Source organism: Synchiropus splendidus, chromosome 11, assembly GCF_027744825.2.
Source record: "Synchiropus splendidus isolate RoL2022-P1 chromosome 11, RoL_Sspl_1.0, whole genome shotgun sequence".
Classification (NCBI taxonomy): domain Eukaryota; kingdom Metazoa; phylum Chordata; class Actinopteri; order Syngnathiformes; family Callionymidae; genus Synchiropus; species Synchiropus splendidus.
The window spans coordinates 13,594,684-13,618,731 of NC_071344.1; the positions used below are offsets into that span (position 1 = coordinate 13,594,684).

General features: G+C 46.2%; 2 protein-coding genes across 3 annotated transcripts; both read left to right on the top strand.

The window, feature by feature from the left end:
* Nucleotides 1–31: 31 nt before the first annotated feature.
* On the top strand, nt 32–22,563 carry ankhd1 (ankyrin repeat and KH domain containing 1). 2 transcript variants are annotated; one of them, XM_053878844.1, is made up of 39 exons: nt 32–485; nt 3,339–3,492; nt 6,359–6,515; nt 8,671–8,833; nt 8,919–9,066; nt 9,447–9,680; nt 9,760–9,854; nt 10,486–10,641; nt 10,987–11,068; nt 11,427–11,618; nt 11,699–11,808; nt 11,980–12,067; nt 12,190–12,317; nt 12,396–12,539; nt 12,622–12,724; nt 12,802–13,064; nt 13,231–13,518; nt 13,591–14,020; nt 14,107–14,246; nt 14,336–14,447; nt 14,524–14,669; nt 14,732–14,874; nt 15,001–15,214; nt 15,723–15,898; nt 15,974–16,136; nt 16,207–16,302; nt 16,376–16,492; nt 16,651–16,819; nt 16,910–17,109; nt 17,203–17,561; nt 17,679–17,831; nt 17,906–18,055; nt 18,323–19,859; nt 19,936–20,128; nt 20,344–20,472; nt 21,159–21,410; nt 21,482–21,666; nt 21,734–21,901; nt 21,988–22,563. In XM_053878844.1, the coding sequence occupies exons 1-39, from the start codon at nt 204–206 to the stop codon at nt 22,045–22,047; spliced, it is 8,079 nt and encodes a 2,692-aa protein (XP_053734819.1). In that variant the 5' UTR covers nt 32–203; the 3' UTR covers nt 22,048–22,563. The 2 variants fall into 2 exon arrangements, with proteins under 2 accessions (XP_053734819.1, XP_053734820.1); XM_053878845.1 differs by having other exon boundaries at nt 20,344–20,469.
* Nucleotides 22,564–22,806: 243 nt separating this feature from the next.
* higd2a (HIG1 hypoxia inducible domain family, member 2A) lies at nt 22,807–23,990 on the top strand. The gene is made up of 2 exons (XM_053878846.1): nt 22,807–23,027; nt 23,556–23,990. The coding sequence occupies exons 1-2, from the start codon at nt 22,841–22,843 to the stop codon at nt 23,717–23,719; spliced, it is 351 nt and encodes a 116-aa protein (XP_053734821.1). The 5' UTR covers nt 22,807–22,840; the 3' UTR covers nt 23,720–23,990.
* The last annotated feature ends 58 nt before the right edge of the window (nt 23,991–24,048 follow it).

Genomic DNA, 24,048 nt, shown 5'->3' on the forward strand with positions numbered 1-24,048 from the left:
GCGGTCTTTCTGAGAAACAGTGCGTATCGGGTTAGGTTGTTAGAAAGTTAATGGCTGGGGGAAAGAGATCCTCCTCAACCCTCGCTTCGGGAGAGTTTCTGGATTCCCTGAAGTAAAATAACGCAAATATCCAAAAAGAAATAGTCTGGGCGGACATACGAGTGATCGGCTAGCTCGGCAACGCACGTATCTTGAAAACAAGTATGCAGGATGCAGTAGCCGGGACGGCAATGCTGACGGACGGCTTCGAGGACGAGATTGACTCGGTGACTCCTCGCTCCCCGGTGGGAGCTGGGATCGGGGTAGGAGCGACACCAGCAGGAGTCGGACTTGGGGGCATTGGGATTGGCGTGGGAGGCAAGAAAGTTCGTTTGTACGGCGAACCTGGCGGACCTACAACAGACAGACTGGATTTCAAACTAGCGGCCGCGGCCGTCCTCTCCTCGGGTCCAGGATCCGGCAGCGACGAAGACGAGGTTTCAGAGGTAGCTACGCTAAAAGCTAAGCTAGTTAGCTAAGCCCTACTAGAGGACTAGGCCGCTGAAACTACACAGAATTCTCCTACGCGCTGGCCAAACACCAGCCTTGTACTTTCTGCGAGCGTAACATGTTTAATATCCGCCATGTCGGGTGAGACACGGGCAGTTGTTGACGCTAGCCGACTGTAATGTTTTATTTATGCAGCGCAGGCTGTAACCACGGCCTAGTTCGGGTGGAAGCGACGACGGCCTCGTTTGGTGCTGTCGTCTTGCAACACCCATCATAAGTTCGCAGTTCTAAAAACAGTTTCGTGTCCAAGACAAACCCAATGCCTCGTACAATCTCACGGACACTCGCTGTCCAACTCACACACCACTGTAATTGTGGTGCAATTACGTCACTTTTGAAAAACGTGTACATTAACTCCGATCGTGCTTTGGCCAACTTGTGTTTGGATTGTGCGTTCGCTTGCGGAACTAGTCTAAATTTAACAGTTAGCGTTGACAATTAAGCGCGTCGGTTCTCAATCCCTTTCCCACTCGTCTTTTTTTGTGTAGTTTGCTGAAGTGTTATTTAATATCGACAGTTCTGTGACCCTTAACTATTCGCTGGTGGTGACCTAGAGGACAGGTGTGATGCCATGCCTGCGTCTCAGCGACACGTTCGCCAGCACCAATGCCAACTTTCTACCAACATCTGCGGAAGCCACTTCTTCATAACTGCACTTTCAGTCCACTACAATTTAGCACACACGTGATGCGAGTTGTAGTTCGTTTCAGGTTGAAGTCGGCTGCATGTGACGAATATTCGAATGTTAAAACGCCATCGTACTTTTGATTTTAAAACTAACGAAACTTTGATACATTCACAAGACTTATAATGATGTCATTAAGATATAAACGCGTGTTCTGAAACTTGTGGTTTTATAAAAAATAAACCCTTATCTTCTAGTGTCTTCTCAATGAAGACACGTTTTTATTTCATCTTATTTGGATATTTGTCATCGCAGATCAGTGACCGGGTTTGTGCTGGTCTCACTTCTTCTCTGATCTACTCCAGCGAACAGACGCAGTTGAAACCTACATGGAGATTTTAAGTTGTCAATTAGCATTCAAACAAATGTTTTCACCTTTGACTGAAACACCAGGCTTGTGGCGTTTAATACAAATTCATTAATTAACGATACTGTCTTCCAGTGCAGCTTGTGCTCGTGGCAAACACCTATTTGACTACTGTACAGTAAATATTAGTTTTTGTTTTGCTATCTTTTGCCAGCAATAATGTAATTGGTGTCATATCTGTGGTAGCTCAGTGAGTCATCACATGGACTGTTGACTTTCGATGGTCAGCTGAGACTCAGCGTTTGTATGAAGCGTGCAACATGTATTCTATCAGTCAAGAGGCCATTGGTATGGTTAAGTTGCTGAATTGAAGTGTCAGCTGATGGAAATAATTTTGACACTCTGTGCACCACCATTGTAAAGTCACCTTGCAAGCCCATGGTAGACACCATTTCTGAGACTTGAGTGTCTCCAAGTTTGGTTATTACCTGGCATTTTCTACAACACAACCATGACATTTTATACTTGTTTCAGTGCCCTCTCAAGTGGTGAAGTTGCTTGTCTGGGCTGCAGCTAAAAACTGAGCCCCAGGATTAAGCAAATGCCATTCTGGGCCCTTCCAACTCTCTGGATACCAACACTCTGTGGGAACTGTAGTTCAATTATAGTGAGGACTGGTGTCCATTGTTAACTAAATAGCTTTGGTAGAACAACATTTCCCACAAGTGTTGGTCCTGGGAGTGAGGCTTGATATGGTGTCATGATAGTATGTGTCGATGTAAATAGTTATCTAGTGTATATGATAGTAATATTCTGAAATCCACACTAGGGAAATACTCATGTTTCACTGTCTAGTATAGGGCATTTTTTGTGAGGCGTCATGCTGTTCAGACAGTGTCATCAACAACATTAGACGCTAACAGACTTCTTTAGTCATGGTGTTTATATTTGATGGAGTGGTGGTGTTTCTCCTATCTGACATGATTAATCCCTAATATTTAGCTGTCGATATAAGCAAGTGACACCCACACCTGTCCTAGATTTACGTTTTTGTACATGCAGTAGTCCAGCACTAACTAGGAAATCGTTACTACCATAAAGAACTAGCTACAGATTTTGTGGTGACAAGGCAAGGTGTATTCTCATGGATTGAAGTCAACTTAACTGATGAAATTTGGACGTACATCCAGTAAAAGATCAAATGTATTCATGTTTCAATTGACTCGCCAAAACTGTCTGCATTATTGTGGTCAGTTCAGTCAGTTCGAGAGGCATCTGCTGATTGTCTATCATTTCGCCAATGGCGTTTGGGTCAGTGTTGCCAAAAATCTCTGTGCTCAAATGAGTTCAGGCTTCATATGAGGTTAAAGCACACTTTTTGTTGTCAGATATTTCAAAGAAAAGATACTGCAGAACTCTTCAGGTCAAAAAGTGCAATCGACAGATAGTGAGGTTGTGTTCATGCTGCTGACTCTCAGCTGAATAGCTTCTCATTCAATGTTGTCCTGTCTGAAGTGTTTCCTGTATGTGAATTTTTATTTCCGAGCTTCCTGCTTCACCTCTGTTGAAAGGCGTAAATAAACGAAGGCAACAAGCCTGGTCTTTTTATAGTCCTTGTATTTTGTACGTCATCACGTATTCCAAAAGCTGTATACAGTGGGTTGCTTGTTTGTCAAGTAGTGCTTCCTGAGATGCCTTTCTTACCAGCTTGTATGCTTTATGTATTTATAGATATACTGTTTTTTTTTCTTCCCAATATAATTGTTATCAATAACGTCACTTTCTCTTGTCTCTTAGGTGGAGTCCTTCATTCTGGACCAGGAGGACTTGGATAACCCCATAATGAAGACCGCGTCAGAGTTGCTTTTGTCGAGTGCTACAGATGGCGTAGATTTGAGAACTGTTGATCCAGAGACTCAGGCACGACTCGAAGCTCTACTTGAAGCCGCAGGTATGGATGCTCTGTCTGACCAATTGCCCGGTATAAAGAATGTGTACTTAATACTGTATAGGTAATGCTGACTGCATTGTTACTACTAATATGGAATCGTTAGATTCCCTGTAGATTTTGGACCAATTTTAATAGTTGACCAAAACTATTATATGTTTCTGTCATATTGATTGGGTAAAAAAAAATTACTTTTAACATTTGTGGATCAACTTTTTTGACTCTGAAAATATATTGTCAAATATGCAATTGCGTATACATTGAACATGTGTTTCCCAGCCACTTAGTTTCTTACTACCAAACTCTGAATTACGTCATCCACTGAGTCTAAGTTAGCCAAGATAGAATAAGAAGACATTTTTGTCTCTTGAGATATAGTTTAACTGCACCTGAAAGCCCCGTTTACTGTCCTCATCATCACTTGTATCTGTTATAAAAGTCAAAATATCTGCGTGGAAATGGACAAATGTCTCAAATCTAATTAAGAGAAGGCAATATTACTTATTAAATGCTATTCAGCTCCAATTAGAGCTCAGATTACTAGAAACGACTAATAACTACAATAATAAAATAATTATAAAATGACTAGAAAAGCACTCAGAGGCTGTAAACCTTTGCCAAGCAGCTCAGTCTTTAACAATCCTGGATCCAAACACCAATCTGGCCCAAATGCCCAAAGTAGTCCTTTCTCACTATGTTAAATATCCATAAAAAAACAGAAATCCTTAATCTAGACCATGATTTGGATCAACCATTTGTTCTTGGCCCATTTCAAATATTTCCTCAACATTTTATCCAAATCTGTCTATAGCTTTTCAAGTTGCTTTGAACAGACACAGAGACAAACAGTCTAAAATATCAAAGCACAACATTCATCTTTGCTGCCACATTTATTTTACGTTGGATGAAATACAACATACCATTCAAGCATGGTATGGTCTTAAGTCATTTCAGCTACCATGCCATATCCATGTGTGCACCTAAGTACACACCTCTGACTTTCTGAATCTGCTGCCTTGATATCAAAGTTACTTTGCTCAATTAGTTTCACCGTAAGGTGTGTAAGAAATCCTGCATGGATTATTCCAACAGGCCTGGGTGTCCTGCCCTCATTTAGGCTTATGAACATTACCAGGCAGATTAACTCTCCAACACGACTGAACGTTCACCACATCATGCAAAGCGGCCCGCTGACCGACTCCTGGCTAATCTCCTCTTTCTCCTGGACTAGAGTGGAAAGGCACCTACCATTATCTGTACAACCTGTCTGATCCAGAAGTCATATTACCGGGACCCAACATCATAATATGCCTACCCACAGAGTGTGTTGGGTTGTGCATTTATAAACTCGGTTTCTTGAACACTCCATTAGTGAAGAAAAAAAAATCAGTCTCTCAATGCTTTTGTAGTGTGTTGGTCTGTTTTTTATATAGTTCTAATTCTGATTATGTTTTTGGTAAAATTCTAAATTTATTGTTTACTTATTTTGCCTCTTATGTAATGTACATCTTTTTCATAGACTGCTATTCTTTTGATAATCCTCTCAGGTTCTTGGTCCGTCATGCAGACCTTAAGCAGAAATGCTGTATAGTAAAGTTTAACCTTCTCCTATATATCCACTCTAACTTGCTCCACTATGGCCCACACCAAACATCGCACCTTCGAGTGTTGTGGAAACAACTAAGGCGTTTTCAGTTTTGTGTGATTTTATATTGAGTGGCCTAGATGCGAAAACACAGCTTGGGTTGTTAAGATAAATAAAGTCTCTCACATTTGACTTCTATTGGGATTCCACTGGGATCTATTATCTATATCTATTGGGATTCCACCTGAAGTGAAGCCAAAAAATAATGTAGTAAAATGTAATCTTATTTGGGAATAAGTACTTTATAGTCTTAACATACACAGTACTTGCACAAGCGTGTGGCGCACCCAAAGTTTTGTTGTTTGTTTGTTGACCTTAATTTAAACTGTATGGTTTTTATTCCACAAAAGTATGACAAATCGTCAGTAAGAATAAAAATGGTATTCTACATATGTTCTCCACATACGACTGGATAATATTGAGTCAAGTCTTATCCTTAGTAAATGCAACTGGTATACGAACCACAGCAGTGGTAAAAACGTGGTGACCACATACGCCCAAATATCCCAATGTCATGTTGGTCAAAAATCAAACGCTGTCTAAAAAGGCATAAAAATAATTTTTAAGCCTTTTAAATCTGTAGTCTGTTCTGTAATGTAAATGCCTCCAAAACAACGCATCCACTTGTTAATGCACTTTGTCATTGTAACCTGTTCAAATTGGATTCCATAATGTAGGTCAGAAACATTTGTTCTCCTGCTGTTTCCGTCATTCTTTTCTCTTCTGGGCAAAAACACATCCACACATTTCTTTCTGTTATGACTCTTTTGTTTTCCTCCCAGCTGTGCTCTTTTTTTCCCCTTCTCCCTCGTGTTGACCAAAATCTCCAGTTACATTCTCACACACACACCGTCTCTTCCCATCAAAGATAAACACAAAACATTTTTCCAAAATCTCCTTTTATTAATGCCTCAGAAAAATTATCATTCTCAACGCAGTTTGTACCATAAAAATCTCAGTGGATTGTGTATTTCTGTAGCCTTAATTGGCAAACAATAGCAACTATGGATGGTGGTGTTAGTGAAAAATAGATGAAGCAATATTAACAAATGCTTGTGTGTGATTAGTTTTTTTTGTGTTTCCTCCATCTCTCTTATGTATCTTGCTACTAACCATCAATTGGATTGGCTGGACTGGACTTGCTTCTTCACCTGGCCTGGTTTGGTTGTGCTATCCCTTGGTTTGCCTTGCCCTATGCACCTCTGCCTTTTTGGTATTTGGCAGGCATCGGTAAACTGTCCACTGCCGATGGTAAAGCTTTTGCAGACCCTGAGGTGCTACGGCGACTGACGTCATCTGTGAGCTGCGCCCTTGATGAGGCTGCTGCAGCCCTGACTCGAATGAGAGCTGAAAACACACTCAACGCTGGCCAGGCCGATAAGTATGTATTTCATTTTTGTTGTTACCTGATCCACATGGTCCGCGAGATTGACCTGGAGGTGACCGCTGATGATGTCATCACTATGATATGTGTGTTTATACTATACCGTATGCAGCAATGTAAACGCTTAGGACCAAACTTCAGGATTGAAGATGATTCATTGTCATTGCATTTCAATCAGAAGGATGTGAAACGTGTTCCTGAGTCCCAGCAGTGACTGAGACAACAACATAAAAACATATGCAACCTAGTAATGATTATCTGTGCCTTGTTGTGCAACTTTAATTTTCTGAACATGACACAATATATACACATTCTGAGAATGAAAAGGGAAATACCCAGACAAAAATGAAAGGCAATTGCCTCTGACAGTTCTTTGGTAAATTGCCGTGTTACTTTATCAGCGGTCACCCCTGGGTCGATCTGATGGGCTGAGACAATCCAGCATTTCACAACTGTGATGGCATTTAATCGCGCATGTGTTTATTGTGATCCATATGTACTACATGTAGCGCAGGGCGGACCTATTAGATAAGTAATATTAATACTAATACTTAAATAGTTCAAGATTTCTGGAACTTGCCCCTGGTCTTGTATTGAACGAGCTACCTCAGTGTTTTGCACCCATTGTCTATTTAGTTAAAAACTAAGGTGAATATGTTAATTGCAAAGTAAATACAAGCTTTGAAGTTGGACTATATGCATGTAAATTATGAGCCAAGTCTTGGCTCTTTAAAAACAAATTACTTAAATATGAAATTGGTTCTAAGTGGTGCAGGGTAGGGCATTTTTTTGTTTCTGTTTGTAGTTTTTAAGGTTCTGTATTGAGGATGTTTGCAAGCATTTTTCAAATCAGGTGAAATATATTCAAGATATGAAGTCTTATTTGCCTGATTTATTGTGAATGTAGTTATTATTCAGAACTGGGAAATTTAATTATTTAGTTTGGCCCATTTATAGCTGTCTGCTGAAATGTGCTCAGAAACGATAACCGCTGGAAATGATTTCAGATCTGCTGCAGTGTGTTGCTAAACCCATCTAGATTCTAATGCTGTAAAATAATATTAGGGCAGGCGCGATCAGTTACTTCAGTGTTATTCTATCAATTATTCTGTCAATTGAGATTGCAATGGAAAAGAAAGAGGCCACTTCAAGTTTTTATAATGACAAAACACGGGCTGCTGTTGGCTGCACCAAAACAACAAACCAACTGAACTCCTGTGGTGTTAGTCCTTCAGCACTGTTCTGCCGGAGCAAGTCTAACACACCCACAGGTGCGTTCAGGCAAATCCTAATTACAAGCAACAAAACTGCCATGTCCGTTAGAGTATGTATAAATCTTGCCTGTTCTGTTTAGTACGTACTCGGGGTGTGACAAGATCTCGAGAGATTACGGTGCAATAGTGTTTCTCTTATGGGAGGAATTTTGTCAGACTGGGTTATTGAAACATCTATTAGTGACCTGTGTGTGTGTGGGGGCAGGGGGCTGTCCATAGAACTAAAATACAAAATAAGAATGACTCATCGTTCTACTGGATGAGGCTGATGGACATGGGATTCACTGCACCGAAACTCCTGGCAAAGATAATTGAATGTGCTAAATTGCACTTGTCGCTGTAGCTTCTTACAAGTCAGTCAGTGCTGGGGCTTAATAATTAAATGCTAAATATTGCAACTCTATTGTAGTTTACTATGTTTGAAAGTCTCGTAAGATGAGCCTCTCATTACATCTCTAGTATGTTCGTACATTGCTGTAAACTCTTTTCAAGGTTAATGTTGTGCAAGTAGACTTCCAAGTGCGTACATAGATGGTGTAGCATGATTGTTGAAGTGATGTACTCCTCATCTGTGTTCATTGGTGTTTCTGGTCTGACATTGATAAACAACTGTGGGGTAACTTTACCTTTTCAAAATACTCCAGGATTTGCCTTTTACATAAGCATTATTTATGCGAAACAATTGTACTAGTGAAATTAAATTTCTATCAGTTAAGATTAATAACACATGATTGATTGATTTTTTTTTTTTGTCACTCAAATAATGCCTCGCCTGTTTATGTAAACAGGCAATCTGTGGTTGCATCTGTCTTGTAGCTCCTGGTGTGACTGTGAGGCCATTGTGTGTTCACCTGTCACAGTGGCAGTAATTGTAGCAGTTTGGTTATTTTCAGCCGTAGTTTAGCGGAGGCGTGCTCGGACGGGGATGTCAACGCTGTACGCAAGTTGTTGGACGAAGGGAGGAGTGTAAACGAACACACAGAGGAAGGAGAAAGCCTGCTCTGCCTTGCCTGCTCAGCTGGCTACTATGAACTTGCACAGGTATGCAAAAGATGTCATGCCAGGCAATGTGACATGAATGTTTCGAAACCATGTCTTTGATGGTGTCCTTGCGCCTTTTCTCTAGGTTCTTCTGGCCATGCACGCCAACGTGGAGGATCGTGGCATCAAAGGGGACATAACGCCACTTATGGCTGCGGCCAGCGGAGGTTATGTGGACATAGTCAAACTACTTCTCGTGCACGGAGCAGATGTCAATGCTCAGTCCTCCACGGGTCAGTTCACCTCTCTTATTAAAGATCTTGCTTGCAATATGGTAAATATGAGCGTGTCGTTGATTCTTGGCTGCAATGCTTCTTTTGATAAACGATTTAAACTGTAGTAAGGCTGTTCACAGAAGTGGGTAGTTACTGCAGACCTTCAGAAGCTGCTGATAAATGCCTGTGGTTTCTCTTTTGAGATTGTTGTCTGCATTCATGAGCCACTCATACTCTACCGTTCTCTATGCGGAAGGTGCATTTCAGATCTTTCTTTACCCTTCCTATTCCCTGGGCTCTGTATTGAATCAACTGTCTAGTCACAATGCATGGAAAATTGCATCCCCCCTCTAATGCCAATTTAATATCCAACACTTTCTGTTCTTTCTCCATTTTAGGCAACACAGCTCTGACGTACGCTTGTGCTGGGGGCTTCGTGGATGTGGTGAAGGTGCTCCTCAAAGAGGGTGCCAACATTGAGGACCACAACGAGAACGGACACACACCTCTGATGGAGGCGGCCAGTGCAGGCCATGTGGAGGTGGCCAGGGTACTGTTGGAATACGGGGCTGGTATTAACACTCACTCCAATGAGTTCAAAGAGAGTGCGCTCACACTCGCCTGCTACAAAGGTCAGAATTGATTCCCTCGTTATCATAGCACATGAAGCCTTTTTAATCATCACTTTCTTTTCATATACTATTTTTCTAGGTCACCTTGATATGGTACGTTTTCTGTTGGAGGCTGGCGCAGACCAGGAACATAAAACAGATGAAATGCACACAGCCTTGATGGAAGCCTGCATGGTGAGCATCTGACCCAAATTTATACCATCTTAAAAACTGAGTGTCTTTCTGACTTCGGCTATTGGACGCCTCTGCCTTAGTTCCATTCACATGACCTCACAGTTTAGCCTTTTTGCTGTCATGAAGAACTACAATGATGTTGACACATGATTATGAAAGCTTCACCAGTGCGTGTTGTGAAGTGTCACATTTATATAACTGTGTATGCTGAACAATTACATCTTAAGCTTTTGAAACAGGCCAATTTATCAGATTTGTCTTTTTTCTTATTTTTCATTTATTGGCAGCACAGAATGGACTAAAAGACTTCTTGGATGTCATTCAGTCGACTTCAACAATACAATTTATTTATAGATTGAATAATGCAACAAGTTTAACAGCTTTACTTTAAGTCAATAGATATGCATTTTTGTATAATAGTGTTAATAATTACTATCATTGTCATTATAATGCGTGTACGAGTATGCCTTGGAATCGCGAAGGTAAAATAGACTGTTTTAGAACACATTGCATTTGCGATTAAGTAGTTAACTGTTTCACACGGTGTTTTGTTGATCAATAAGAAATGGTTCATTATTTGATGAGGTTATTCGGGTGCTTATCTCCACCTTTGTGTGTCTCGCTGTCCCAGGACGGCCATGTGGAGGTAGCGCGGCTGCTGTTGGACAGCGGTGCACAGGTCAACATGCCAGCTGATTCTTTCGAGTCGCCTCTCACCCTTGCTGCCTGTGGTGGACACGTGGAGCTCGCTGCTTTGCTAATTGAAAGAGGAGCCAACCTGGAAGAGGTCAGGAAAAGCATTTTTAGAATATGCTGTGATTTAAAAGCACGCCAAAAGTCGCTCGGTTGTTTTCTTCTTCAGTAATCTTGTTTCGCATATTCATAGAGTAGCTTCACATCAAAACAAAAAGGTAAATGTTTGTATTTACCAAGTTATATTGAAAGCTGTTTTACTTTGAAATGTGTCACGCATTTTCAACTGATCAAAACTATCTATCACTTGTGTGTTTTAAGCATCTTGAACTCAAAACCACCTGATACCATTCCATCTCTGGACTGACATGCTGATCTGAAATCATTTGATTATTGAACATCTTTGCTTACGTGAGCATTTTCTATGACTTCTATCAAGGTCAACGATGAGGGCTACACTCCTCTGATGGAGGCTGCAAGAGAAGGCCACGAGGAGATGGTAGCTCTGCTGCTAGCTCAAGGTATGATCTTGTATGCATTGAGTCATTCTTTCTCATCTACCTTGTGTACTGTCAAAATGGTGTTCAGGGACTGTCAATTTCCTCGCAGTGGTCAGCCTGAGTCAATATAGACATTGCTGCACAGTTACTGCACATTACGGTAGAACCTAGACGGTGAAATAGGAGAGCTAATTTGTCGGTGTCTCGTCATGTTTTTGTTGGAAGTTACCCATTATGTATTCTCTAACCGTTTAATGCTTAATTTAGTTCCCACATATTTATGTATTATTAGCAATGGAAGAAAGCAGTTTGATTTTTTTTCCATTGATTTGACTCTTGCATTTATTTCACAAAATGAAATGCTCTGATTGCTGTGTAGGTGCAAACATCAACGCACAGACAGAGGAGACGCAAGAGACAGCTCTGACTCTGGCATGCTGTGGCGGCTTCTTGGAAGTGGCCGACTTCCTCATCAAAGCCGGGGCTGACATTGAACTGGGATGTTCGACTCCTCTCATGGAAGCAGCACAGGAAGGCCACTTGGAGTTGGTTAAATACCTTCTGGCGGCTGGTGAGTTTTTTTTTTTAAGTTTGATCCTCAAAATAGAGAATCAACTCTTTGCTGATGTCTGTTTCTCACTGTTCTTCAAGGGGCAAACGTTCATGCGACCACTGCAACGGGTGATACTGCATTAACGTATGCTTGTGAGAATGGACACACAGATGTGGCAGATGTGTTGTTACAAGCTGGAGCTAATCTGGTAGGCTTTTAACCAATTCCTGGAAGTGTAATTCACTGTTGTCTGCTATCATTAATTGATATTTCAAAAGCAAAAAAACAGTTGCTTGAAACAACATGGAAGTAATTGAAATGGATTTAAGTAGAACTTTAAATATTTTTTGTAACTCAACAACTCATGAACATGTTTCAGGAACATGAGTCTGAGGGGGGGCGGACTCCTTTGATGAAGGCTGCAAGAGCGGGACATCTCTGCACTGTGCAGTTCCTAATCAGCAAAGGTTTGTTTTTACATGTTTTAAAATTGTATACAAAACTATGTATACATGTAGTGAATAGCTATGAATGAGTAGAATATATTGGATGTTGAAAAAAAGGTTCATTCTCTTTGTCTGTTGTCCAGGTGCTAATGTGAACAGAGCCACAGCCAACAATGATCACACAGTGGTGTCTCTGGCCTGTGCTGGAGGACATCTGGCTGTGGTGGAGTTGCTGCTGGCACATGGTGCAGATCCTACACACAGACTCAAAGTAATAAAGTCACCCCACACTCGGCAACACAAGGATCGACCTTCTCATCCTTCTAACGTGACTGCTTCCCCTCTTTAGGATGGTTCCACTATGTTAATTGAAGCTGCTAAGGGTGGTCATACAAATGTTGTGTCCTACCTTTTGGATTATCCAAACAACATCCTGTCTGTCCCAGCACCTGATCTTTCCCAACTCACTCCCCCTTCGCAAGATGCCTCTCAGGTGAGTGGATAATCTGCTATACTATACATTCCTTGTTCCCTTTTCGTGAGAGCACAAGGCTGATAGTTCTGTCTGGTCTCAGGTCCCTCGTGTTCCATTCCAAGCTCTCGCCATGGTGGTTCCTCCTCAAGAGCCAGACCGTGCTCCATCAAACATCTCAACTCCTCCTCCCGTCTCCAATAAAGGTCATTGCTTATTCTGTTTTCCAGGGATCGGCTCATTTAGACATGGGGCGTCATTTTCTCTCCATCCTGCATTCTAGGTATGTCCAAGCAGCGACAGGCGGCCCTTCAAACCAGTGTCCCAAGCTCAGTGGGCCGAGGTCCTGAAAATGAGCAACTCCCGCCCTTTCACTTGTGCCAACCCCTGGAGTGCATCGTAGAGGAGACGGAGGGGAAACTGAACGAGCTAGGCCAGAGAATCAGCGCCATTGAAAAGGCCCAGCTTCAGTCGCTCGAGCTCATTCAGGGGGAGCCGCTCACCAAAGACAAAATCGAGGAGCTGAAGAAGAGCAGAGAGGAGCAGGTATTACATCATTATTTATTTTGAAAGTTCATCAGCCTCCACTGGAAGATGTGAAGGGTGAAGAGGTCTTCTGCCATTCGCTGCATAATGATGCTGTTTGGTTTCCGTGTTGTCCAGCAAATTTCAGCTCTGCTCTCACTGTGATGTGGTCTTTTTACCGATGCAGGTGCAGAAGAAGAAGAAAATCTTGAAGGAGCTTCAGAAGGTGGAACGCCAGCTACAGCTGAAAACACAGCAACAATTCACCAAAGAGTACATGGAAGTGAAGGGCTGTAAAGAGGAGCAGGAGCCAGGGCAGAGCCAGGGTCCTGGCCCGGGGCCTGGAAATGTGTTGTGTGCTCCCGAACCCCTCCCTGTCGTACCTGGCTCCCAAGTACACACCAGCTCTGATACGGATGAAGAAGCCAACAAAGATGGGGAGCTGCAGGAGCAACCAGGAGATGAGGGAGAAGAGGTCTCAGCGTCAGACTTCTGGATAGATGACTTTTAAATGCTCGCTGCTGACATTTCTGTCTTTGACTTTTAGGAAGAGGACGGGGATAATGAGTATGAGGAGGACGACGAGGGCTCGGAGGAAGAGCCAGAAGCCGAAGATTTTACCAAGCTTCCGCAAGTGGGCACAATTCTCTACAGAGATGGCCCTCAACCACCGCAGCAGCCTCCTCTACCGCCATCACCACAGACCCAGTCCCAGCCGCCCCCGCCGCCTCTCCAAGCTGCTTTCGTTCCTATCCAGCCACTGCCTGACTACAACCCAGCGGACTATCCAGGAAGCACCAGCCCAGAGCTACAGAGGGTGCTCGTAGGGCAGCAGATGTTGAGTCAACAGCAGCAGGGCCAAGGTCAACAGTTAGCAGGTTTGGGTCCTGGAATGATACCTCAGCAGACCCCAGACGGACTCATGGTGGCTACGCCTGCACAGACGCTCACAGACACACTGGATGACATCATGGCAGGTGAGGTCATCATCTGTTTCATATTTTATTCACCAACGTGACTCCGTCTAAACAAAAGTTTTTTTCCCCCTTTTTTGAACGTGTAGCTGTGAGCAGTCGGGTTCCAATGCTGAACACAACAACTTCACCCACGCCCCTCTTCCAGCCACCAACACAGACGCCTACAAACATTGCATCACCACCTTCTGTCTTACCCCTCTACCCCTCTGTCGACATTGACGCGCATGTAAGCCATACAGATCGAAATGTTTTGTTTTTTTTCTCCACAGTTAACATTTGTTGATGTTCCCTTTTCTCTTCATGTTTGATTGACAGACTGAGAGCAATCATGACACGGCACTGACACTGGCGTGTGCAGGCGGCCATGAGGAGTTGGTGTCTGTCCTTATCGCTCGAGGAGCTAACATTGAGCACAGAGACAAAAAAGGTATTGCTTTACTTGGAGCAGGGAACTTTATAATTAATGACTCTGAGTGCTAATGACCTGTCGCCCCTCCCCACAGGTTTCACCCCTCTAATTCTGGCTGCCACTGCCGGTCACGTTGGTGTCGTCGAGGTGCTGCTGGACAAAGGGGGCGACATTGAGGCTCAGTCGGAGAGAACCAAAGACACGCCGCTCTCTTTGGCTTGTTCTGGGGGACGTCAAGAGGTGAAGGACCTTTTCCGGCAAGACATGTTCCATGGCTGAAAGTTCTTTTCAAAATGTTACAGGTTGTTGAGTTGCTGCTGCTGCGTGGTGCAAATAAGGAACATCGCAATGTCTCGGACTATACACCTCTGAGTCTTGCTGCTTCTGGGGGATATGTCAACATCATTAAGATTCTCCTCAACGCTGGAGCCGAGATCAACTCCAGGTAAAGAGCCGTGATGCCATTTACGTCGCTGTGATGTCTCATGGCATTTTCATGAGTGCATCTTATATCTTTCATCCCTGTTGGTTGCAGATTCGTCATCAATATTTCTCGTTCTTTTCCAAACAGGACCGGGAGTAAACTTGGAATCTCTCCCTTGATGTTGGCAGCGATGAATGGTCACGTCCCGGCTGTGAAGCTCCTGCTGGATATGGGCTCTGACATCAATGCCCAGATCGAGACCAACAGAAACACAGCGTTGACATTAGCCTGCTTCCAGGGCCGGGCTGAAGTCGTCAGCCTTCTCCTCGATCGCAAGGCTAACGTAGAGCACCGTGCAAAGGTTAACCAGCACATCAATTCACGTTCATTGCCAGATGTGGTGACTTGAATTAGTTGTATTTTTGGGAAATAGACTAGAAAAACATGAGTAACATAAACAGTAGCTCGCATAAATCATGTTTTTCTGCGTTGTGTAAAGAACACAGGACAAGGTCATTTGGATTTTAAAACCTTCATCTTGGTGCTTTGAATAAGTACCCTAACTATTTAAATACAAGTCTAGAATTTGCATTGCTTATTAAGAATTGTGATTTGAGGCCAAAGTGAGCTGAACTCTGACCTCTAAGTCAGACAGTCGAGAAGTAAGGTCCTTCTAATTCTACCCACTATAAACTAAAACGTGATTCAGAGTCTAGGCTACTGCAGATAATCAGGTTTTGTGGTTCTACATTTCTGATATCAATGTGGTAACAAAGCATATCAGATAGACCAAGTGTAATGCAAGACATGTATTAGCTTCATCTCATCTGCTGCTGTTTGAACACTGACCTGGCATGTTGGTTTGGCAGACTGGTCTCACTCCTCTGATGGAGGCAGCTTCTGGTGGCTATGCTGAGGTGGGTCGAGTGCTGCTGGATAAAGGCGCTGATGTCAACGCTCCCCCTGTCCCTTCGTCACGAGACACCGCCCTCACCATTGCTGCTGACAAGGGCCACTATAAGTTTTGTGAGCTGCTTATAAACAGGTGTGTTCCCTGCAGTTTGCTTGCATGTGTCATCTGTTCTCCTTCCAGCTTGGTCATCATGATGCTTTTGTTTAGGGGCGCCCACATTGATGTGCGCAACAAGAAAGGAAACACACCTCTGTGGTTGGCGGCCAACGGTGGTCACTTTGATGTGGTCCAGCTTCTGGTGCACGCTAATGCGGATGTGGACGCTGCAGATAACCGCAAGATCACGCCGCTGATGGCTGCGTTTCGAAAGGTGGAAAAAAGATTCCGTCTTTATGTCGTATAGTGTTGAATTCTTTACTGACATCCATGTAATCTGTCAGGGCCATGTAAAAGTGGTGCAGTACCTTGTGAAAGAGGTTAACCAGTTCCCATCCGACATTGAGTGCATGAGATATATTGCAACAATTGCTGACAAGGTAAGTGTTTGTAGAATGAGTGAGCGTGGTCAACAGCTTCCGTACTAAGAGGCTCTGTTCTGTGCGACAACAGGAGTTGCTCAAGAAGTGCCACCAGTGTATGGAGACCATTGTCAAAGCCAAAGACCAGCAGGCAGCTGAAGCCAACAAGAACGCTAGCATTCTGCTCAAGGAGCTCGACTTGGAGAAGGTAAACCTGCTGACAAATGTGCCAAAAGTTTGATTCTCAACAAGGTCTATATGTTTTTTGTTGCTATATGATTTGGCATCATTTGTGTTCATTTGTAAGCACTGTGAATGATACTGTATTGGTACGGTTTACTTGAGTTTTTAACTTCGTCTTTACAGTCGAGAGAGGAAAGTAAAAAGCAGGCGCTGGCTGCCAAGCGAGAGAAGCGCAAGGAGAAACGCAAGAAGAAGAAGGAGGAGCAAAAGAGGAAGCAGGAGGAAGAAGAGGGCCAGAAAACCAAGGACGATTCCTTGGATATGCAGGAGCAGAAGGACGATTCGGCTGATGGTAACGTATATTGCTAGAGGGAGCCTGGGCTTTGGATGAATAAAGAGGGGCTCATTTATTCACTTTTTTTTTTTTTTTTTTTTTCTTCAGAAACTGAAGTTCCTCTTGAGCCCCCCAGTGCGACCACCACCACCACCATTGGAATCTCTGCTACTTCAACAACTTTCACTACAGTTTTTGGGAAGAAACGCGCTAGCGTGGCCACCACTCCAAGCACCAACCGCAAGAACAAAAAGAACAAGACCAAGGACTCCTCTCCGAATGAACCCATCATTTTACAAGATCCCCAGGTGATTTCTCCAGATACAATAGTGCTGATCATCCTGGTGTCTGCCAGACTGAAGACGTTAGGGTTCAAAGGCATTTCCCTCTCTTGGTCTTAGGTGGCACTAGCGCAGCACAAAGCTGACAAGAACAAGATCCATGGTGAACCTCGTGGCGGGGGCGGGGGAGTGACGGGAGGCAACAGTGACTCCGACCCACTTGACAGCACGGACTGTGCTAGCGAGAGCAGCAGCAGCGGTGGCAAAAGTCAGGAGTTGAACTACCTCCCCGACCTCACCTCCTCCGCATCTTCCTCCTCTTCGTCTTCTTCCACCTCATCTTCCTCGTCGGCTCCATCTTCAGGTGCAGCGCAGTCGCTGCCTCTTTTGTCTGGCCCAGAGAAAAGACACTGCCCTCCGCCTCAAAGTGAAGGAAAAATGGACAAGGTCATGGTCTCCATTTCCAAACCAACGCAGAAGTGAGTTTTTGGCATATATGCTTGGAGAAGCTGAGAAAATATTATTTCTGCTGAGCTTTTTGATGCAGCCGTGGTAATTTAAGGATCAACAGTAATGATTGTCTGGGTGTATTTCAGAGCTCCAGACATGAGCGACTCCACGCCCAACTCCCTGCCGTCTCCATTCAAGACCATCGGTCTTCCTGTCACCTCGCCCAACAGTAAGCTCAGCCTCACTAGTCCTAAGAGAGGCCAGAAGAGAGAAGAAGGTTGGAAGGAAGTGGTCAGAAGGTCAGTCGTGAAGTTAAATGTGGGGGAAAAATAGTGAGCAGAAATTAATAATTTGTATTTGCTGCTATTCTTAGATCAAAGAAGCTTTCCGTACCGGCGTCTGTGGTGTCTCGAATCATGGGTCGAGGTGGCTGCAATATTACGGCCATTCAGGATGTAACTGGAGCTCATATCGACGTGGACAAACAGAAGGACAAGAATGGGGAGCGAATGATCACCATCAGGTAGGATGCCCTCTAGTGGACTGAACCCTTATTGCAACTGAGATTGTAAAGGTTTGAATGGAAAGATCGCAACAGACCAGATTGAAATCAACCTTGTTAATGCTTTCAAAATAAAACAAGTTTTCTGTTGTCTAATTCCAGTTCACTCCTACTTCGTATTTTCTAAATGTTAACACTAATTTCTCTTTCTTACAGTATTGATATGTCCCTTCTCAAGTGGGTTTTCATGTGTGAATTGATCTGAAAGTGTTTCTGTTTTGGTTTCAGAGGTGGCACAGAGTCCACAAGATACGCTGTGCAGCTGATAAATGCGCTCATCCAGGACCCAGCCAAAGAGCTTGAGGATCTGATTCCCCGAAATCATATTCGAGCCCCAGGCTCCAAACCGGTCTCAGCCTCCTTCCCAAGCACCTCAGGGGCTAACAGTGGTTCCACCGCAGGCCCGAAAGCGCTCAGCTCGCTGGTCACTTCCACGGGCACCTCGTTCCAGACGTCGTCATCTTCATCGTCATCCTCCTCTCAGGCAGGAGGGAAGCTTGGCAAGGGGCTGTCGTCAAACGTTCGGCAGCCGTTTCCGGTCTCTCTTCCGTTGGCCTACGCGCACCCTCAGCTGGCGTTACTGGCAGCGCAGACCATGCACCAGATCAGACACCCCCGGCTGCCCATGGCCCAGTTTGGAGGAACCTTCTCTCCTGCGGCCAACAACTGGGGCCCCTTCCCCGTCCGACCTGTGAGCCCTGGCAGCGCCAACAGCTCCCCCAAACACAGCGGAGGGACGAATGGGACCCCAGGCCCGGCGCGACCCAACTCCACTCACAACGATCACAGCAACACCGCCAGCTCAGGCGCCCCCGTCACAACCACCGTCACCGCCACCAGCAGTGCTCCCAACACGTCCACGGCGACCGCATTGCCTCATTCCCCGAACCCCACCCCCTACAATCCGCAAGCCAGTGTCCTGACCCCGTCGTCCGTGAGGAAGCAGCTGTTCGCTCCGGACTCGAAGCCTGCTGGAGGTCCCAGCGCGTCCGTCTCTACCACTGCCACCAGCGGCAGCGGAGCCGGACGAGGCACTGGTTCCCCTGCGCATTACAGCTCTACTCCGACGACTGCCAGTGCCCCTCTTCACCCAGCTGGAACCGTCTCACAGGCCCCTGCTCAGCAGTCCAAAGTGGAGCCAAGTGTTGCTGCTGCCCCTGGAAAGGAAAAGGCTTTGCCAGTGGAGAGTCCTTCTGTGTCCATGAGCGAGAGCACCAGCTCTGTGAGCGCCACCACGCCTGCCATGGCTTTTCCTCCCAAACCGGAGCCTCGACAGCAGCTGCCCCCCCCTCCGTCGTCTGCGGCGTCCACCGACGCTCCCCCTCCACTTCTCACCGCACAGCCTAACTCCCATCACCCGTCGGTGACCCCAACCGTTCTCCCACACAACGTTGCACAACCCAACAACACTGTCCCCCACTTCTCAGCCCCGGCACCCAGAGTCTCCCACCGTATGCAGCCACCAGGGCCTTACTACACGCTTCCTGAGCAGCAGCAGCAGCAGACGCAGCAGCAGTCGGTGTTCGTGCCCTTCAACTCCCAGCAAGAGCAGACCAAGCAAAGCCCCAATCAGACAGCTCAGCCCACAAGCTTGCCTCCTCAGGCCCAAACTCAGGCGCCCGGTCCCCTTCCAGTCTCTGCCAACCTCAACTTGATGAATGGTTCTCAGTTGCAACATGTGGCCAACGCAGGGAAGCAAATGCCCACCAACTATGGAGCCGCAGGCCTTTTCAACTTCGGCAGCATCTTTGAGAACAACAAGCAGGTGAGCAGGTCGCTGCTGTTTGTGTTGGCTCCCTGCCGTTGCTTGCTGGTCTAAACTTGCTGGAATCTCCCTGCAGGTGGGAACCAACCAGGTGTGGGGCGCGTGCCCCCTGCCGGCTCGCTCCCCTCCGGAGCAGTCCTACTCAGCCCCGCAGGCCTACATGAACATGGGCCAGATGGAGAATATGATGCCGCCGCCGCCGCCACCTGACAGCTCCAAAGCCCCCGGCTACCGTTCGGCCTCTCAGAGGATGGTCAACAACCCCATCGGTAGGACACATGGTGATTAGAATTCACGTGAGGGTTGTTGCAGATGAACTCTGCACCAGTGAGTTCAATGTTGCCTGAAGGAACATCATTATGTGGAAGAAGTTTGAGGAGAAAGCAGGAGTTTGGATGACTAGTTGGTGCAGACACCAGTGTGTCCGGCTGCTGCTGCTGCTGTTGTGGTCGCAGTTCTAACCGAGTGTCCTCTTCACTTGCAGCTCTGACCAGCTATGCCACCAGCATCTCTGGGAGCCCTGTGTATCTGCACGGCCACGCACCCGTCGGCACGCCCTCCTTCAGCAGGCAGCACTTCTCCCCGCACCCCTGGAGCGCAGCCACCTCAGGTAGCAAGTGTTGGTCAGGTGTTGTTCACCTGTCATCATCTGAGGCCCCACCACTGGCCTCTGATGTTCCGGCTTTAGTCGGCCAGTTGCACAACATGAAGTGCTTTGGGAAGGAGAATAAACTAACATGAGGGATACTATATTGGGGAGATACAAGTTTTTCTATGGCATTAGCTGCAAGCTTTTAAAGAAAAGTGTTGTTAGAACTCATGTTCGCCTGTCGTGCACATGAAGTTCTGTATCCTAATATGGATCCATTCCCCCAGTAGTGTGGTTTCCATTACCTTTGGAAATGTGTAAAATCTCAATTTGGCTGAAGGTATTCTGCTAGAAAAGTGCAACGGAGCACTGTCATGGGGCATCGAAGCCCAAGACATGCACAGCCATCATTCCGCATCATACTACTGCATGGAAGACTGGTCATAAGAGATTCTGTGGTGCTTGTTGAAGTCTCTTCTTCTCTGCATCATATCTCTTCTTCATTGTTACACTCTGAGGAGTCACGGAGCGACGTCCCCGGTGGATGGGGGAATGTTAGCAGCGCATCCTTGTGACATCATTAATGTGCGCCAAACACTCCTGCAGTGTCTCACCGACCGTGAGGCTCAATGGAAACACGCCACTATCAAGGCCTCAGCAGGAGAACGGTTCCAGGAGTGTTCTTGCTCACCTTCTGTGTCTTCCACCAGGAGAGCCACAGGTGCAGCCTCCCTCCACTGCGTCGTCCTCGACTCTCTCCACCTCAGTCATGGCGCCGCCACCCCAGTCCAAGCAAGGCAGCGCATCCCAGCAGGACCGGAAGGTTCCTCCGCCCATTGGCACGGAGCGCTTGGCCAGAATCCGGCAGACGGGCTCAGTCAACCCTCCTCTCCTCACCACCAGCTACACGGCATCCGTCGGCCAGGGTGGGATCTGGTCCTTCGGCGTGGGCAGCGCTTCAGGTGAGAGGTCGCCGGCGCCGGCCTGACCACGAACCCAGTCCTGACGCGATGCCGTGCTCTTGCTTTCACAGAGGCCATGTCGGGATGGTCCCAGCCGCTGATGAGCAACCACATGATTCACCCTCAGCTGCAGGCGGAACAGTCGGCCTTCTCCCAGCACCAGCCCATGGAGCAGGACGACACCGGCATCGCAAACCCCGTCAACAACTACCACCAGCCGCAGCACCTGCCCAGCAGCTACATCGACTTCCCCAAGGTCACTTGACTCCCGGGCAGAGGCCTGCGGAACACGGCGCTCACGCTTGTCCTTCCTGTCCCTGCAGGGCATGCCCTTGTCGATGTACGGAGGAACCATGATGCCCCCCCATCCTCCCATGGCCGAGGGGCCCGCCGGACCCATTTACAACGGTTCACACGCTGGTGACCCCGCATGGAACTCCATCATCAAAGTGGTCCCCAGCAATGCGGATGGCTCGGATCCACAGCAGCAGGTGACTCTTCTGGCTTCTGCTCAAAGCTTCCAGTGCTGTTCTGATGTGGAGACATGACGCCCGTGTGCTGTGCTGCCACTCCGCAGGTGTGGCCCGGGACCTGGGCGCCACACGTGGGCAGCGTGCACCTGAACCACGTCAACTAGGCGGCCGCAGCAACAATCAGAGCCCGACGCATGACCCGCGGAGCGACAACGGATGAAACATGTTAACTTTAGTGGAGACCTGAGGGTGCAGAGGTCGAAGCATTGGACGATCTCTGGACACCAGTCTTTGATGTGCCTATCTCATATGAGGAAAGAAGAATTTTGGGAGAGCTGTTATCGGTGTCCCCACGATGCAAACCAACACGTTCACCTGTTCAACAGGCTCATTCTCTGCGTAGTTTAGCAGTTTTGACTTAAGACTTAAACCCACCTACACCGTTCTTGGGCAACAGGGGGCTCGACATGAAGTAGCTGTTTTAACTGGGCCCAGAACTAGATGATGATTACCTAAAGAGAACGAGAAATCAGAACCTTTTAGAGTGGTAAATACATGTATAATTGTTTACATACTAAAAAGGGTTAAAATGAGAGTAAATTTCATGTCGTATAGTGGCTCTACTTTATGTAGCCTGTATTAATGTGAAATATTTACCTTAATATTCAATAAAAACATTGAAAAGTACGGCTGTTTTTCCCCTGCATTCACTGTCTTCTGTGAAACTGTGGCCTTGGACAAACGTCATTGGTCTAAAACATCTGAAAACGGAGCTAAATCTGAGATTTATACAACGATTATTCAAAGATCCACACACGAATTGTCTCAGTACAAACAACGTTATTGGAGCAGCGTTTACAGCGTTGCAACCGATGTCTGTCCTGCTCACTCCAGCTCGCCAGGGTGCAGTAGCGAGTTCGGTGGCGATTCGCGACGAGCCTGAAGAAAACTGCGATCATGGCGGCTGCAACAACACCAGCGACCCCGGACCAAATAGCGAAACCTGCTCGCTCTGCGCCTATTCCGTTTGACTTCTCGCAACCTCCCGTCATCGAAGGATTCACCCCTTTACCGAGGATCAAAGAGGAGACTTTCCAGGAAAAGTTTTTGCGGAAGGGCAAGGAAAACCCCTTCGTGCCGCTCGGTGAGTTACACAAGCCCCGAGTGGCGAGTTGCTCAAGGAGACGACGCGTCTGTTTTACTTCCGCGGAGCAGAAATCGAAAGTTCGCTCTCAGGTTTAGGCGTCACCTGCTTACGGACGTTGCCTTTCAATAGAATAGCGAATGTTGTTCAACGGTACAAGGAATGCTTTGTCATGAATCGTGTCGGAAAACGAAAACCCTCCCTGAAGAACGTTTGTCTTCGTGTTGATTCACGCATCTGTCTTCGACGTTTCATTGTCCCAAGCTGAATCGCACACGTTGTTACTCAAGCAGCACCAATAAGTCGATGCATGAAATCACGAAAAATAAAGGTGGTTTCTGCTGTGCAGAATAGTCCTGTGAAAACAGTTTGAATATTCTAGAAAGTTCAGGAGTCACCAGCCTACACTCATATTTAGATTATTCAGTTGAGTAAAGCACGACACGGTGGTTTTCATGCTTAATTCGGGCGCCTTTGTGTGACTCTGGTACATCATGTCGGTGACCTCCGTGTGCCCTCGTCCTCCAGGTTGCCTGGGAACCGTGGCAGTTCTGGCCATGGGCCTCCGCGCCTGCTACCAGCAGAAGACCCAGCAGTCTCAGATGCTGATGCGGGCGCGTGTGGTGGCACAAGGCTTCACCGTGGTCGCCTCCATCGTCGGCGTCTTCGCCGCCACTATGAGGAACAAGTAGGACTGGACCTGGACTGGACCTGGACTCGGCTCGTGTGAGCAATTGTACGGGGAACAACGGCTCGTACGATCGAGGCAACATTATTTATTTCTTGTAAATTCTATTAAAATGTTGCCCTGCAGTGACTGTAGCAGTAAGACATGATTTGTTCTGAAGGTGAGGTGTCTCAGTGTAAACCTCCGTCAGAGGTTGTGTCATGAGGAACGTTGCATGACAGTAGACCACGTTCCACTGGCGCCAAAGGAACAAAATAAAGAAATGTGAAAATGTGGACCTTCAAATGATGGTGTTTACAATTCTGCAGGGAAACGGCTGTTGGAAAAACGCAA

Bases quoted from the DNA above. Each gene is read 5' to 3' on its own strand.
- ankhd1 (XM_053878844.1), top strand. From the start codon at position 204: ATGCAGGATGCAGTAGCCGGGACGGCAATGCTGACGGACGGCTTCGAG. The intron at 10,642-10,986 runs GTCAGGAAAAGC...ACTTCTATCAAG, and splicing joins GAGGAGCCAACCTGGAAGAG to GTCAACGATGAGGGCTACAC. The intron at 16,493-16,650 runs GTAAACCTGCTG...TCGTCTTTACAG, and splicing joins AGGAGCTCGACTTGGAGAAG to TCGAGAGAGGAAAGTAAAAA.
- higd2a (XM_053878846.1), top strand. From the start codon at position 22,841: ATGGCGGCTGCAACAACACCAGCGACCCCGGACCAAATAGCGAAACCT. The intron at 23,028-23,555 runs GTGAGTTACACA...CTCGTCCTCCAG, and splicing joins AAACCCCTTCGTGCCGCTCG to GTTGCCTGGGAACCGTGGCA.